Source organism: Oratosquilla oratoria, chromosome 33 (assembly GCF_046742065.1).
Source record: "Oratosquilla oratoria isolate Oo_2021 chromosome 33, ASM4674206v1, whole genome shotgun sequence".
In the NCBI taxonomy this organism is placed as follows: Eukaryota; Metazoa; Arthropoda; class Malacostraca; order Stomatopoda; family Squillidae; genus Oratosquilla; species Oratosquilla oratoria.
Window position 1 is genome coordinate 22610340 of NC_134809.1, and position 13058 is coordinate 22623397.

At 39.4% G+C, this 13058-nt stretch overlaps 2 protein-coding genes across 2 annotated transcripts; one reads left to right on the forward strand and one right to left on the reverse strand.

The window, feature by feature from the left end:
• The first annotated feature begins 55 nt into the window (after positions 1 to 55).
• LOC143017937 (putative carbonic anhydrase 3) lies at positions 56 to 2534 on the forward strand. Its single transcript, XM_076172974.1, has 8 exons — positions 56 to 182; positions 865 to 897; positions 1210 to 1377; positions 1530 to 1668; positions 1774 to 1915; positions 2033 to 2115; positions 2234 to 2321; positions 2427 to 2534. The coding sequence occupies exons 1-8, from the start codon at positions 56 to 58 to the stop codon at positions 2532 to 2534; spliced, it is 888 nt and encodes a 295-aa protein (XP_076029089.1).
• A 4859-nt stretch (positions 2535 to 7393) lies between these two features.
• On the reverse strand, positions 7394 to 9255 carry LOC143017938 (putative carbonic anhydrase 3). Its single transcript, XM_076172975.1, has 8 exons — positions 9220 to 9255; positions 8797 to 8878; positions 8506 to 8673; positions 8260 to 8398; positions 8007 to 8148; positions 7815 to 7897; positions 7606 to 7693; positions 7394 to 7501 (listed from the first exon to the last, which is right to left on the reverse strand). The coding sequence occupies exons 1-8, from the start codon at positions 9253 to 9255 to the stop codon at positions 7394 to 7396; spliced, it is 846 nt and encodes a 281-aa protein (XP_076029090.1).
• Positions 9256 to 13058: the final 3803 nt, after the last annotated feature.

Below are 13058 nucleotides of genomic sequence, written 5' to 3' on the forward strand. Positions count from 1 at the left end.
TAGGTACATTATGATGAATCATTTTTCGACCAAAACGTTATTTTTATCCACTAAGATGACAGTGACCTCCTTATATGCAGCTGTGTCAAGTAGCCTACATTCACCTTCCGGAAGTATTGTATCGAAAGGTCATATTTCCATCTACACCTGTGAAGCCATTCTTTATAAGCGCGTCGTCAGAGGTGAGAGAATGCAGACATCCTGAGGAGACATCACCTCACTTGTCCATAAGCAATTGGTAAGGGAGAATAAGTGTCCCATACTAGATTGGAAACAGCCAATGCCTATTCTTGTATTTATCCTCGCAAAGTACCATCGCTGCTACCAATGTTGTAAACTGGTGCCTCTTTTCCAACCAGTAGGCACGATTGCATGTTAATGGCAGTGCGTGATGATTTATTACGGACTCTAGTGTTTAGGTCCCCATTTAGGTATGATGGAATAACTTACTTGTGTCTTTACGTAAATTTAGATGTACTTTTTTCCCGGGACAACAGAAAGACTAGCAGTCGAAGGGCACACTCTCCAAGAAAATCATCATAAAGAGTTGACACCTTGTCCAACATTAGCATTCACGTTCGAGGTGACTGCCTTATTCTTCCAATCAACTTACTAAACACTACAATGGTCCAGCTGGTCAAAATCCTCTTTGTTTTATCAGTAAGTGTTACCGAGCTCTTTCTCCAAGCAAACATGTAGCAGTCTCCATCATGCATATTATTTCTTAACATGTCATTGGCAATAGTTAAAAGTTAAAAGCAATCACAAAAACAACGAGTCTTCAGACTGAATGAGGTGATTTGTCATGGCAGAGTAATTTGTTCTTCATGCAATTTGATATAAATATCACTGTCTTTTCTACAGATGATGTGCGCATGCTTGGAGGCCAGACGAAGGGTAAGACAATTCTCCATTCTGATTATTTGTGATAAATATGGAGATGTGCAGACAATAATGTGAACACATGATAAACAAAATGGTTAGAAAATCTGTTTTGGATATTGTAGAGGGAGCCAAAAAGAAAGACAAAGCCCAGGACAACCAAAGCATCCCAGGAGGACGACTGGAGCTTCCAGGGAAAAGACACAGGTAAGAAAACCCGTATGGCAATGATATTCCATTGTCTTATGATTCGCAAATATACAAGCTTAGGAGTAACACTGGAGGAAATATTTAGTTCCTATTTAAAAAATGATTTGCACCTTCTAGGTCCCGAAACATGGGCGACCAACTATCCTGGTTGCGGAACATCCTTCCAGTCGCCCATCGATCTGCCGAGCCCCTCCGACTTGGATGTGGTCGATTCGGAACCAATCAAGTTCGTCGGCTATAACAAGAAAGCCAAAGGGCAATACTTATATCACGATGGATGGGCAGGTACATTTTAACAATAAAAGGGATAGATATAGAAGGCGAGGTGTCTATCAAAAAACAAATTATCAGTCTTAATACATGTATATTTGAGTTTACATATTATGTATATACAGACTCTCACCTGATTTTCAATAACGTAAATGTTCCCCATCCAGCAAAACTTCTTGGTAACTACAAGAAGGCTCCGTCCATTTCTGGAGGACTCCTCGACGACACATACAAGTTCCTCCAGCTTCACTTCCACTGGTCAACAACAGACGAAGCTGGATCGGAACACAACATAGGAGGCGAAGCGTAAGTTTGCTTTGGACAGCGAAGAATAGGGATGCGATGCACATCCACTTCACAACAAATAACTTGTATTTCAAGATTCTGACTTACTGACTCTTTTTTTTCTAGATCACCATTGGAAATTCACTTTGTTCACCAGAGTGACTCTGGAGCTTTGGCCGTCTTGGGGATCAAGACCTACATTGATGAGGAAAATCCAAGAGACAGTGTTCTGTTTCCCTTGTGGCCGTGTTTTGTTCGCATGGAAAAGGTTAGTTGATAACCTGTATTCATTTCACTTGAGATTTGATATCATTTTTGCCGTTTTTCATCACAAAAGCTGAGAAACATGTATAATGTATCCTTTTTCTTTCCTCTTACCGAATAGTTTGAAGACAAGTGTCCTCTGAAGAAAAAGTCTGCAATCGTCATCGAAGATCTTCTTCCCTCCAGCACCAGCAGGTTCTACAGGTACAGTTACTGCTTAAGGCAGGTCTCTTTTATGTGTCTATATTCAAATGAGGTTTGGCGTTGTCCCAACTCCCACAGTGGAATCATTCTCACAAAATCCAATTTATTGCTCATGTAGATACATGGGTTCGACGACTGTGCCTCCCTGTATAGCCAACGTGACGTGGACCGTCTTCGAGGAGAAACTCCCCATCTCTCGCATTGACGTGAGTACCCCAAGTTTTTCTCCGTTGTCAGGAAATCTGAGGACAATGCTGTAAGATTACTCTCAATCTGATAGTCTTCTTGAATAATGCTCTTGGTCTTTGCAGACTATGCTCCTTCGATCGTGGATCGGAAAGGATGGCATACCTCTGGTGACCAACAACCGGCCGATCCAAGACACTGGGGACAGGGAGATCCTTCTCGTCGAGCAGTAATGAGATATTCAGCAACACTACAAGAACTCTTCCACCATCCTGTTCCTGGCTTTATCTTGGAACTCAGACTCCTCGGCAAATTATGTTGAACTTGTGTTATTCTGTTGTGGCTGCCACCAGTTGCCTTTATCTAGCCAAGGTAACTCTCAGCAGATTGCCTATCTATGGGAGTTCTCTTTTGTGAATAGGCTGTTTGAACACACCACTAATATGTACATATTTTCTTTTTGTAATTTATTTTTTTGCCACAATGGCTTCCATATATCTATATGACCATAGTTTATATATAAATAAAAAACAACAAGAACGACCATATTTTTACCCATTATTTCTTTACCAAAAAATTCATTATGAACTTTCTCACATGACAAGCAATCTTATGATCCATAAAAGATTCTGAAACCAACAATACTTGCTTGGTCTTCAAAAACGTTATTTTCTAATACAGGAATATTTGGAAACAAATGCTTTTCATATATCGCTTGTTTGCGAAAACGTCGTCATAACTCAAAAAATTGAATTTTTGAGTTATCTATATAGACATATTCACCTTCAAACACGGATTTTTTTGGTAACAGTGTCATATCTGTAGCTCAAAAATTGACCGCTAGGGAGTGCTAAATGTCCCAACGACATAACCTTACATGTTCCAACTTGTTCCAACAAATATTTTATAAAGATTATGATTGTTTCAACTTCTATAATTTTTAGAGGCGTATTTGATGCTCCAAAAAAAATTCCACCTATGGTGTTTGAGGGCTTTTTATTATATTGAGAGCGTTTAGAAACTTTAAAATGCCTCTCCTGAAAAATTCGATATTTTGAGTTATGACGACGTTTTCGCAAACAAGCGATATGTCAAGGCCTGCTAAGCAACATCGTCCAAATATATAATGATATCAATTAGAGTGCACAAAGGCACAAACCATCCCGAGTCTCCACATACTTAGTTACATAAGGTGATTATGTGGTAGTTATTACACTTTGTACATACGTAGATATGTCTATCTGATCATCTATCTATCTGTCTATCTATCTATTTATCTATCTATCTATATATATATATATACATATATATATGTATGTATATATATATATATATATATATATATATATATATATATATATATATATATATATACACACAGTGGTACCTCTACTTAAGAAAGGCTCTACATACGAAATTTTCAGGTTACGAAACACTTCTTCGGGAAAATATTGCCTCTTGTTACGAAAGAAATTTCAGGATACGAAAAGCGAAAATTTCAAAATACGCGCTGCTACTCACAGCTCCCAGAGTCCACCGAACGTAAACATACTTGTAGCATCCTGTATCTTGGTTTGAAAGTGGCGCGTCCGAGCTGCTCTGCCATTGGCTATTGCCCAGCATCTTCCTGGCATCCCATTGGCTAGGAGGGACCTCTGTGTGTATGTCCGTATACCCAGAATCCTCTTCGTTTTCCCGTCGGCCCACGAGGATCACCGAAGCCTCAGTCTCACACTAGCGAAATTCAGTAAAGCACGAAGTGTTCGGACAGTTTTTCGTCAGCTTTTGTTAGTGTTTATTGCAACTTTACGTGTGTGTATTAACTTTTATTCACTATGGGCCCCAAGAAAGTGATGGAGAAAAGTGGTGAGAAGAAGAGTTGTTTTGTCTATACAAACAAAGCAAGAGATAATAGAAAAGTGCAAAAAAGGGATACGTTTGGTTGATCTCGCCAAAGAATATGGTCGTAATCCATCTACGATCGGCACGATATTAAAACAAAAGGAAACCCTAAAAGCTACGACTTCTTCCAAAGGCCTCTCTGTCATTTCGAAGAGGAGGTCGGCAGTGAACAAGGAGATGGAGAGGTTGTTACTCGTGTGGATAAAGGAGAAAGAGATAGCTGGAGACACAGTAACCGAGACCATAATTTGCGAAAAGGCGACCGCCATCTTTAATGACCTCGTAAAGATGGATACAGGCAAGGGCACTTCGGCGCAAGAACCACACCAGGAGTTTAAGGCATCACGTGGGTGGTTCGAGAAGTTCAAAAGGAGGACTGGAATTCACTCTGTTGTTCGGCATGGCGAGGCATCTAGCGCCGACCAGAAAGCGGCCGACGAATCTGTGCGAAAATTTGAACAATTGGTGATCGATGAAGGCTACGTTGCACAGCAAGTTTTTAATTGTGACGAGACTGGCCTTTTTTGGAAAAATATGCCTCGCCTTTTCACTAGTCCCTCTATACTCATCCTTCCCATATGTCCAAATCATCCGAGTATTCTCTCATCACCATTATTTATCAGCTCCCTTTCCAGTCCCGCTCTCTTCCTCACCTCCTCATTTTTCACTCTATCTATCTAAGCACGTTGCATACCACGTGGGATATGTTCCGAAGGAAATCATACCTTTTCAGGACAGTCTGCCTCAAGTAATTGAAATGGAAGGTGGATGGACCCAGTACTGAACAGATTGTATTACTCAAAAGACTTTTTTTTTTATACAAAACTTCATTTTTATCCATTAAGAATCTACCGAGGTAGATTCATAAATTTCACCCTCAATGATGGGAAATAGGGTCAGGACGCAGCAAATACAATTGTATATTGATGTCACTAACATGTCACTGACCCTTAAACAGGTTGTTCATAACTTCCAGTGAGAACTAATATTTATGTAGAGAACATATAACGCAGACGATTATATTACGTCCAAAAGCATTAATTGTATGAATAGAGACACGGTCAACTCTCTTTCAGTGATAGTTCCTAAGTTATTTCATTCTGCTTCCGGGCTCTTGTTTATAAACAAGGCGGAAAGGCGGACTCAGGCAGCTCGCTCGGCTATTATCTTATAAACAACATACCTATAGAATGCAACAACACGTCTTCTACTCCTCTTCCTACCCTCTTTTCTACCAGCCTCTTATTCATCAAATATCGGTTTATATGGGCGGCTGAGCATATTAAGGGTTCATGTGCTGACCACGAACAAGTGCCTACCATCGTCACTAATTTTTACAAATACTTTGTTTCCTAATAACAATAGGATTCGTTTTGCCAAAAATACTCCCCGAGTAAATTAAGGTCGGGAATATTTAACGCCTTGTGAAATTGTGTTACCTCAACATATGTAACCATCGACAAATCAAAATATATGCAATTTTTTCATACTTAATCGCACATAACCCATTTTTTGTTTGGTAACGATATAGTGAAAAAAAAATACTTATGAAAATGGGACGCGTTCATGTTAAACCCACACATCTCACGCCGTTTCCAATGCCCCAGCCCTGTGCTCCTTCCAGTGCAAAATACGGCTTTACAAGCATGGATCTATCCACAGTAGCCCACGTCACCAACCACCACTAGACTCCACTTGATATTGATCAGTTGAACCAATTGTTGTTTGCTGGTGACACTGCGCTCGTGGCTGGATCAGAGTAGACTCTAAGGTAATTAGTGGTGGAGCTTGGGAAGAAAGTTGAAAGTTAACTAAAGTTATCTAAGTTGATGAAATGTACAAGTGTGTGGAGTGGTACTTAGCTTTAGTCTAATAGTAGTTTGGAGACGTTCAAAATAATTCCGAATAAGCGAAGGCTCGCACTTTGTGTGGAGATTACCAATTCACGAGTTCGGTACTTGAAGATTGCGTAGCGAAATGGCAAAGGCCCAAAGAACTTATTTAATTGAGTTGTCGTAATCGACGAATGTAGAAAAAATCTACGTAGATTCAGATGAACTGTGGGTGTCTGCTTCTTTTCTTGTCTTCTCTCTCTACTCTCTTTTTTCATCTCTGTTATCTCTCTCTGTATGGGTCTCCACTCTGGTTCTCTGTAGTCGCTCTCTGTCCGGCCTTATACATCCCCGAATTGGTGACTATGTTTCCTGGATGTCGATATGTACTTAAACTAGGTACCTCTGCTTCTTCTAACTAATAGGAAAGAAAAACATGATTTCGCGCCAAACTATGTAACGTTTTCTGAGCTAGGCGTCATCTTATAGAACGTATTCGAAGCGCCCTAACAGACAGCTATTGCGCAATGGTTTACTATAACATACACACATACATATTATGAAATAAATAAATTAAATTCTTTCCACAAGTGAAAATAAGAACATTGATGATAATACACAACACAACATATTCAAGCATGGCGTGTCTTAAAAAGAAAAAGAAACATGAGACTTTATTCACGCAAGGGCCTAATACAGCACAACCATGGAATTCTATTCACGCTAAGGACGTGACGGCTTTCATTACTGTGTGCTTTCACAAAATGTAGTATTTACCTTTACAGTCACTTCATTGACTAACAACGTTGTGCCTTAATCGTCTCTATTTGATATCCTTATATAATTAGAAAAAGTTGCTAAGTGAATCTATGCATGTATGTGAATAACCTCTTTTTCCAAACATTTCTGTTTTAAAAGTATTTTCAGGGTCATTCAAGCATTACTGGTTTCAGAAATCTTTGCCAGCCACAAGGATGTTTTTCACATTAGAAAATGCATAATGAAAATTATTTGGAAAAGAAATAATGATAAAAACTAGTCTTTACTGTTTGGTCTTTTATTATATAAAAACTATGGTCACATAAATACATGGTAGTCATTGTGGCAAAAAAAAAAACATACCAATCACTTACAAAAAGAAAATATATACATAGTGGTGTGTTCAAATAGGCTAGTCGCAGATGAGAAATATCATAGATAGGTAATCTGCTGAGGGTTACCTTAGCTAAATACAGGCAACTGGTGGCAGCCACAATAGAATAACACAAGTTCAACATAACAGCCGAAGAGATTGTGTCCTGAGATAAAGCCAGGAACAGGATGGTGGAAGAGTAATTGTAGTCTTGTTTAATGTTTTATTACTGCTCCACGAGAAGGATCTCCCTGTCCCCAGTGTCTTGGATTGGCCGGTTGTTAGTCACTAGAGGTCTGCCATCCTTTCCGATCCACGATCGGAGAAGCATAGTCTGCAAAGACCAAGAGCATTATTCAAGAAGACCATCAAATCCAGAAGAAAATACAGCATTTACCAAATATTTCCTGACAACTGGGACAAAGTTGGAGTACTCACGTCAATGCGAGAGATGGGGAGTTTCTCTTCGAAGACGGTCCACGTCACGTTGGCTATGCAGGGCGGCACAGTCGTCGAACCCACGTATCTACAGGAGCAATAAATTGGATCTTGTGAGAGTGAGTCCACTGTGAAGGTAGTTGGCACAACACCAACCCTCACTTGAATATAGACACATAAAAGAGACCTGCTTTTAGCAGTAACAGTACCTGTAGAACCTGCTGGTGCTGGAGGGAAGAAGGTCTTCGATCACGATTGCAGACTTTTTCTTCAGAAGACATTTGTCTTCAAACTATTCAGAAAGAAAAAATACACCTTCTATAATTTTCTAAGCTTTAGCGATAAAAACAGCAAAGATGATATCAAATTTCATGTAAAATGAGTAAAATTTCTCAGTTAACCTTTTGCATGCGAACAAAACACGGCCACAAGGGAAACAGAACACTGTCTCTTGCATTTTCCTCATCAATGTAGGTCTTGATCCCCAAGACGGCCAAAGCTCCAGAGTCACTCTGGTGAACAAAGTGAATTTCCAGTGGTGATCTAGGGATAAAAAAATATGAGTCAGCAAATCAGAATCTTGAAATACAAGTTATCTGTTTGGAAATGAATGTATATCGCATTCCTATTCTTCCCTGTCCAAAGCAAACTTACGCTTCGCCTCCTATGTTATGCTCCGATCCAGCTTCGTCCGTTGTTGACCAGTGGAAGTGAAGCTGGAGGAACTTGTACGTGTCGTCGAGGAGTCCTCCAGAAATGGACGGAGACTTCTTGTAGTTACCAAGAAGTTTTGCTGGATGAAGAACATTTACATTGTTGAAAAACAGGTGTGAATCTGTATAGCATATACATAGATATATGTACACAAAAATATCTATCCCTTTTATTGTTAAAATGTACCTGCCCATCCATCGTGATATAAGTATTGTCCTTTGGCTTTCTTGTTGTAGCCCACGAACTTGATTGGTTCCGAATCGATAACATCCAAGTCGGAGGGGCTTGGCAGGTCGATGGGCGACTGGAAGGATGTTCCACAGCCAGGATAGTTGGTCGCCCATGTTTCGGGACCTGGAAGGTGCACATCATTTGTTAAATAGAAAGAAAATAATTCCTCCAGTGTTACTCCTAAGCTTGTATATTTGCGAATCATAAGACAATGGAATATCATTGCAATACGGGGTGTCTTTTTACCTGTGTCTTTTCCCTGGAAGCTCCAGTCGTCTTCCTGGGAAGCTTTGGTTGTCCTGGGCTTTATCTTTCTTTTCGGCTCCCTCTACAACATACAAAACAGATTTTTTAACCATTGTGGTTGTCATGTATTTACATTATTGTATGCACATCTCCATATTTATCACAAATAATCAGAATACAGAATTGTCTTACCCTTCGTCTGGCCTCCAAGCATGCGCACATCACCTGAAGAAAGAACATTGATATATGTATCAAACTGCATGAAGAACGAAATTCTCTGCCATGACAAATCACTTCATTCAATTTGAAGAATCGATGTTTTTGTAATTGTCTTTAACTTTTATCTATTGCCAATGACATGTAAAAAAATAAGGATGGAGAATGATACAGATTTGCTTGGAGAAAGAGCTCGGTAACACTTACTGATAAAACAAAGAGGATTTTGACCAGCTGGACCATTGTAGTGTTTAGTAAGTTGATTGGAATAAAAGACAGGCACCTCGAACGTAACTGACAGTGTTGGACAAGGTGTCAACTCTTTATGTTGATTTTCTTGGAGAGTGACCTTTGACGGCTAGTCTTTCTCTCGTCCCTGGAAAAAAGTACATCTAAATTTACATAAAGACACAAATAAGTTATTCCATTATACCTAAGTGGAAATCTAAATATTATAAACCATAATAAATCATTCATGTACTGCCATTAACATGCAATCGTGCCTTCTTGTTAGAAAAGAAGCACCCGTTTACAACGTTGGTGGCAGCGATGGTACTTTGCGAGGTTTTATATAGGAATAGGCATTGGTTGTTTCCAATCTTGTATCGGACACTTATTCTCTCTTACCAGTTGCTTATGGACAAGTGAGGTGTTGTCTCCTCAGAATGTCTGCATTCCCTCGCCTCCGTCGACGCGCTTATAAAGTATGACTTCACAGGTGTGAAGGTGGATGTAGACACAGCTGCATGTAAGGAGGTCATTATCATCTTAGTGGGTCACAATAGTGCTCTGGTCGAAAATAATATGTACTCACACATTGTGTCGCAAGGCAAGAAAAGTATTTGCAAAAACAAAAGGGGCTACTTTCTACATACATTTACATATACATACAAAATCAATATTTTGAAATTATCCTCCAGATAACCTGTAAATACTTTTTACAAATTTGTATCGCTCTATCGCACTATCTTTCGATCATTGACTTTTCTGTTCTCTAGGTAGTCAAATTACAGCGGTAGGCTACCTTTCGCATAGATGTTTTCAAGAACCATTATAATGTGTTCGTTTGCACCCTGTTTGGGGTAATGAGTTTAGTGTTGCTATTTGTTCTGCTGAGTGAAAGGCCTTCTCATAAACTACAAAAGCTAAATAGATTTATAAATAATAATCTGTCGTTTTCTCCATTAGTTGATTCAATGGCTTTCAAATGGACTAAAGTCGAATATCCGCTACTGAAACATGCCTATTCTCTTGGTTGGTTTCCATCATAAATTTGATTAGTCTATATGTATCTTGGAACATATTCTATATATATTCATTAACAACCTAATTGATCGGTAGTTACTAACGCCTTTCTGGTCTCCTTTCTTGTGAAGTAAAATGGGTGGTCGATTGTCCTGGAGGAGATAAAGAATGATCCAGACCCGTGCATGGAGAGCCCGCAGGAGGTTCACCCCGGGATTGGCTCGACCTTGCTGTACCTCATTTGCAACACCTCGGCAACCCGCACAACCAGCTTTGTGACACCATAGTATCATTTATGGATGTCATGTTGATATGTCTATGATTCTTCCTCACACACACACACACCAACCACCGAGCCCGACGGGGCGAGGCTAGGATTTGGGTATACACATTAACCCAAAAGTCCTAGAGTCAAGGGAATGTATACTTACACAACTCCTTGACACCATATGGAGAAATTCGTGGATCGTGTGATGTCGGCCCTGGTGGTAGGAACTCCACTTCCATATGGTGACGCCTACGTAGGCGGCATGAGGAGCAAGTGGGTACTCGATGATGCCGACGTCGACATCTTGATTATATTTATTGTAGTCGTACCTACGTAATTTCCATTCTCTCTAAACTGGCTTCATCAATTTTCTATGGTTATCAAAATACACGGGTGAAAGAGAACAAACGATTGAGCACTGACTTTATTTTTTATAGTGCGACTATTAAGACGCAACATCGCACGTCGGGCAGCTAATGCTGCCAGACGTGCGATGTGCCCCGGAGTAAAGAGGTAATACAGGGCGTGCCCACTCTTAAAGATTCAAGTAAAGTAGCCCAGGCGATTGTGTGTGTGTGTGTGTGTGTGTGTGTGTGTGTGTGTGTGTGTGTGTGTGTGTGTGTGTGTGTGTGTGTGTGTGTGTGTGTGTGTGTGTGTGTGTGTGTGTGTGTATGTGTGTGTGTGTATTTACCTAGTTGTATTTACCTAGTTGTATTTTACGGGAAGGAAAGCTATGCTTGTGGGGTCCCGTCTTCATATCTCATTTTATCTAAACTATTTTTAAATTCATGTATTGTTTTTGCACACACCACTTTCTCATCTAACTTGTTCCAACTGTCTATTACTCTGTGAGGAAAGCTGTTCTTTTTCAAATCTCTTCTATAGCTGTCTTTTTTTATATTCTTTCCGTGTCCTCTTGTATTTCTGTCATCCCATTTTATCAGATTCTCTCTATCAGTAATTTCTATGCCTTTCATGATTCTGTAAATAGCTATCAAATCTCCTCTCTCTCTTCTTTGCTCTAGTGTCTGTAGTTCAAGTTTTTCTAGTCTCTCTTCATATGATAGTTTTGAGAGTGTTTGTGCCAATTTTGTAATTGCTCTTTGTATTCTTTCAAGTTTTGTTATACATTTTTTTGTACTTGGTGACCATATCGTTGCTGCATATTCCAATCTTGGTCTTATCAGGGTGATTAGGATTTTCTTCACCATTTCTTCATCTAGGTATGTAAATGCAACTTTGACTGTTCTTATTAAATTATAAGTTTCTCCAAAAATCTTATTTATATGTTTCTCAGGTGACATATTATTCATAACAATGACTACCAGGTCCTTCTCATTTTCTATTTTTTTTATTCCTTCTTCTCCCAATTTATATGCTCCTGTTATTCTGTTTTTGCTTTTTCCAAATTCCATTATACTACATTTTTTTGTATTGAACTCCATCTCCCACTTCCTACTCCATTCTTGTACTTTATTTAGATCTCTCTGTAGTGATTCACAATCTTCTTCAGTTTTCACTCTTTTCAGTAGTTTTGCATCATCTGCAAAGAAGCTCATATAGCTTTCAATTCCTTCATCCATATCATTAATATATATAGCAAACATTATTGGGGCCAGAACTGTTCCCTGCGGAACACCGCTTATTACTTCATCCCAATTTGAGTGCTGGTTTCTTATCACTACTCTCATTTTTCTTTCTTGCAAAAAGTCCTCCATCCAATTTAGTAGTTTGCCCTGTATTCCTCCTTCAGTTTCTAATTTCTTAAGCAACTTCTTATGTGGTACTTTGTCAAAAGCTTTCTTTAGGTCTAAAAATGCACAGTCCGCCCATCCATCTCTTTCTTGTATTATATCTATTAGCCTTGAATAGAAACATATTAAATTGGTGACGCATGATCATCCTTGTCTGAATCCAAATTGCCTTGGATTTAGCACAGTGTTTTTTTTCTTCTAAATACCTTACCCATCTACATACATATACCAAGGCTTTTTCCCCCTTCCAAGGGAGGTAGCCAAAAAGGGAAAGGCATAAAAACACTCCCACCCATTTCATCCCTAAATACACTCCACACCCCTCCCACCCTCCCTCTCATCTGAGCACCTCCTGGATGACGGGTCATCCCTGCACCCTGCCCACCGCCCTGGGTCAGAAGCAGTGTCGCAAGACACAGCACATCCACAGCAAGGGTCTGAAAAAGGTTGCTAGTGATATTGATAAGTCCGAGAGAATAAAAAAACAATAAGGTTTCTATTGAAATTAAGAAGGAATTAATACCGAACCATGAGAGTCTTATGCGTGTAGCTGATCTTGCATCATTTTATAAGATGCCATAGTCCACTGTTTGTATGATTTTTAAAAATAAAGCTCAGTATAAATCGGCAGAAGAGACTAAAGGTATTATTCGTTTCTCATGCAAATATTCCCAGTCTATGGAGAAGATGGAGAAGCTCATCCAAACCTGGATAAATTAAAAACAATTGGCTGGTAATATGATATCTGGCAATATCATCTGTGAGAAGGCGAGATGTCT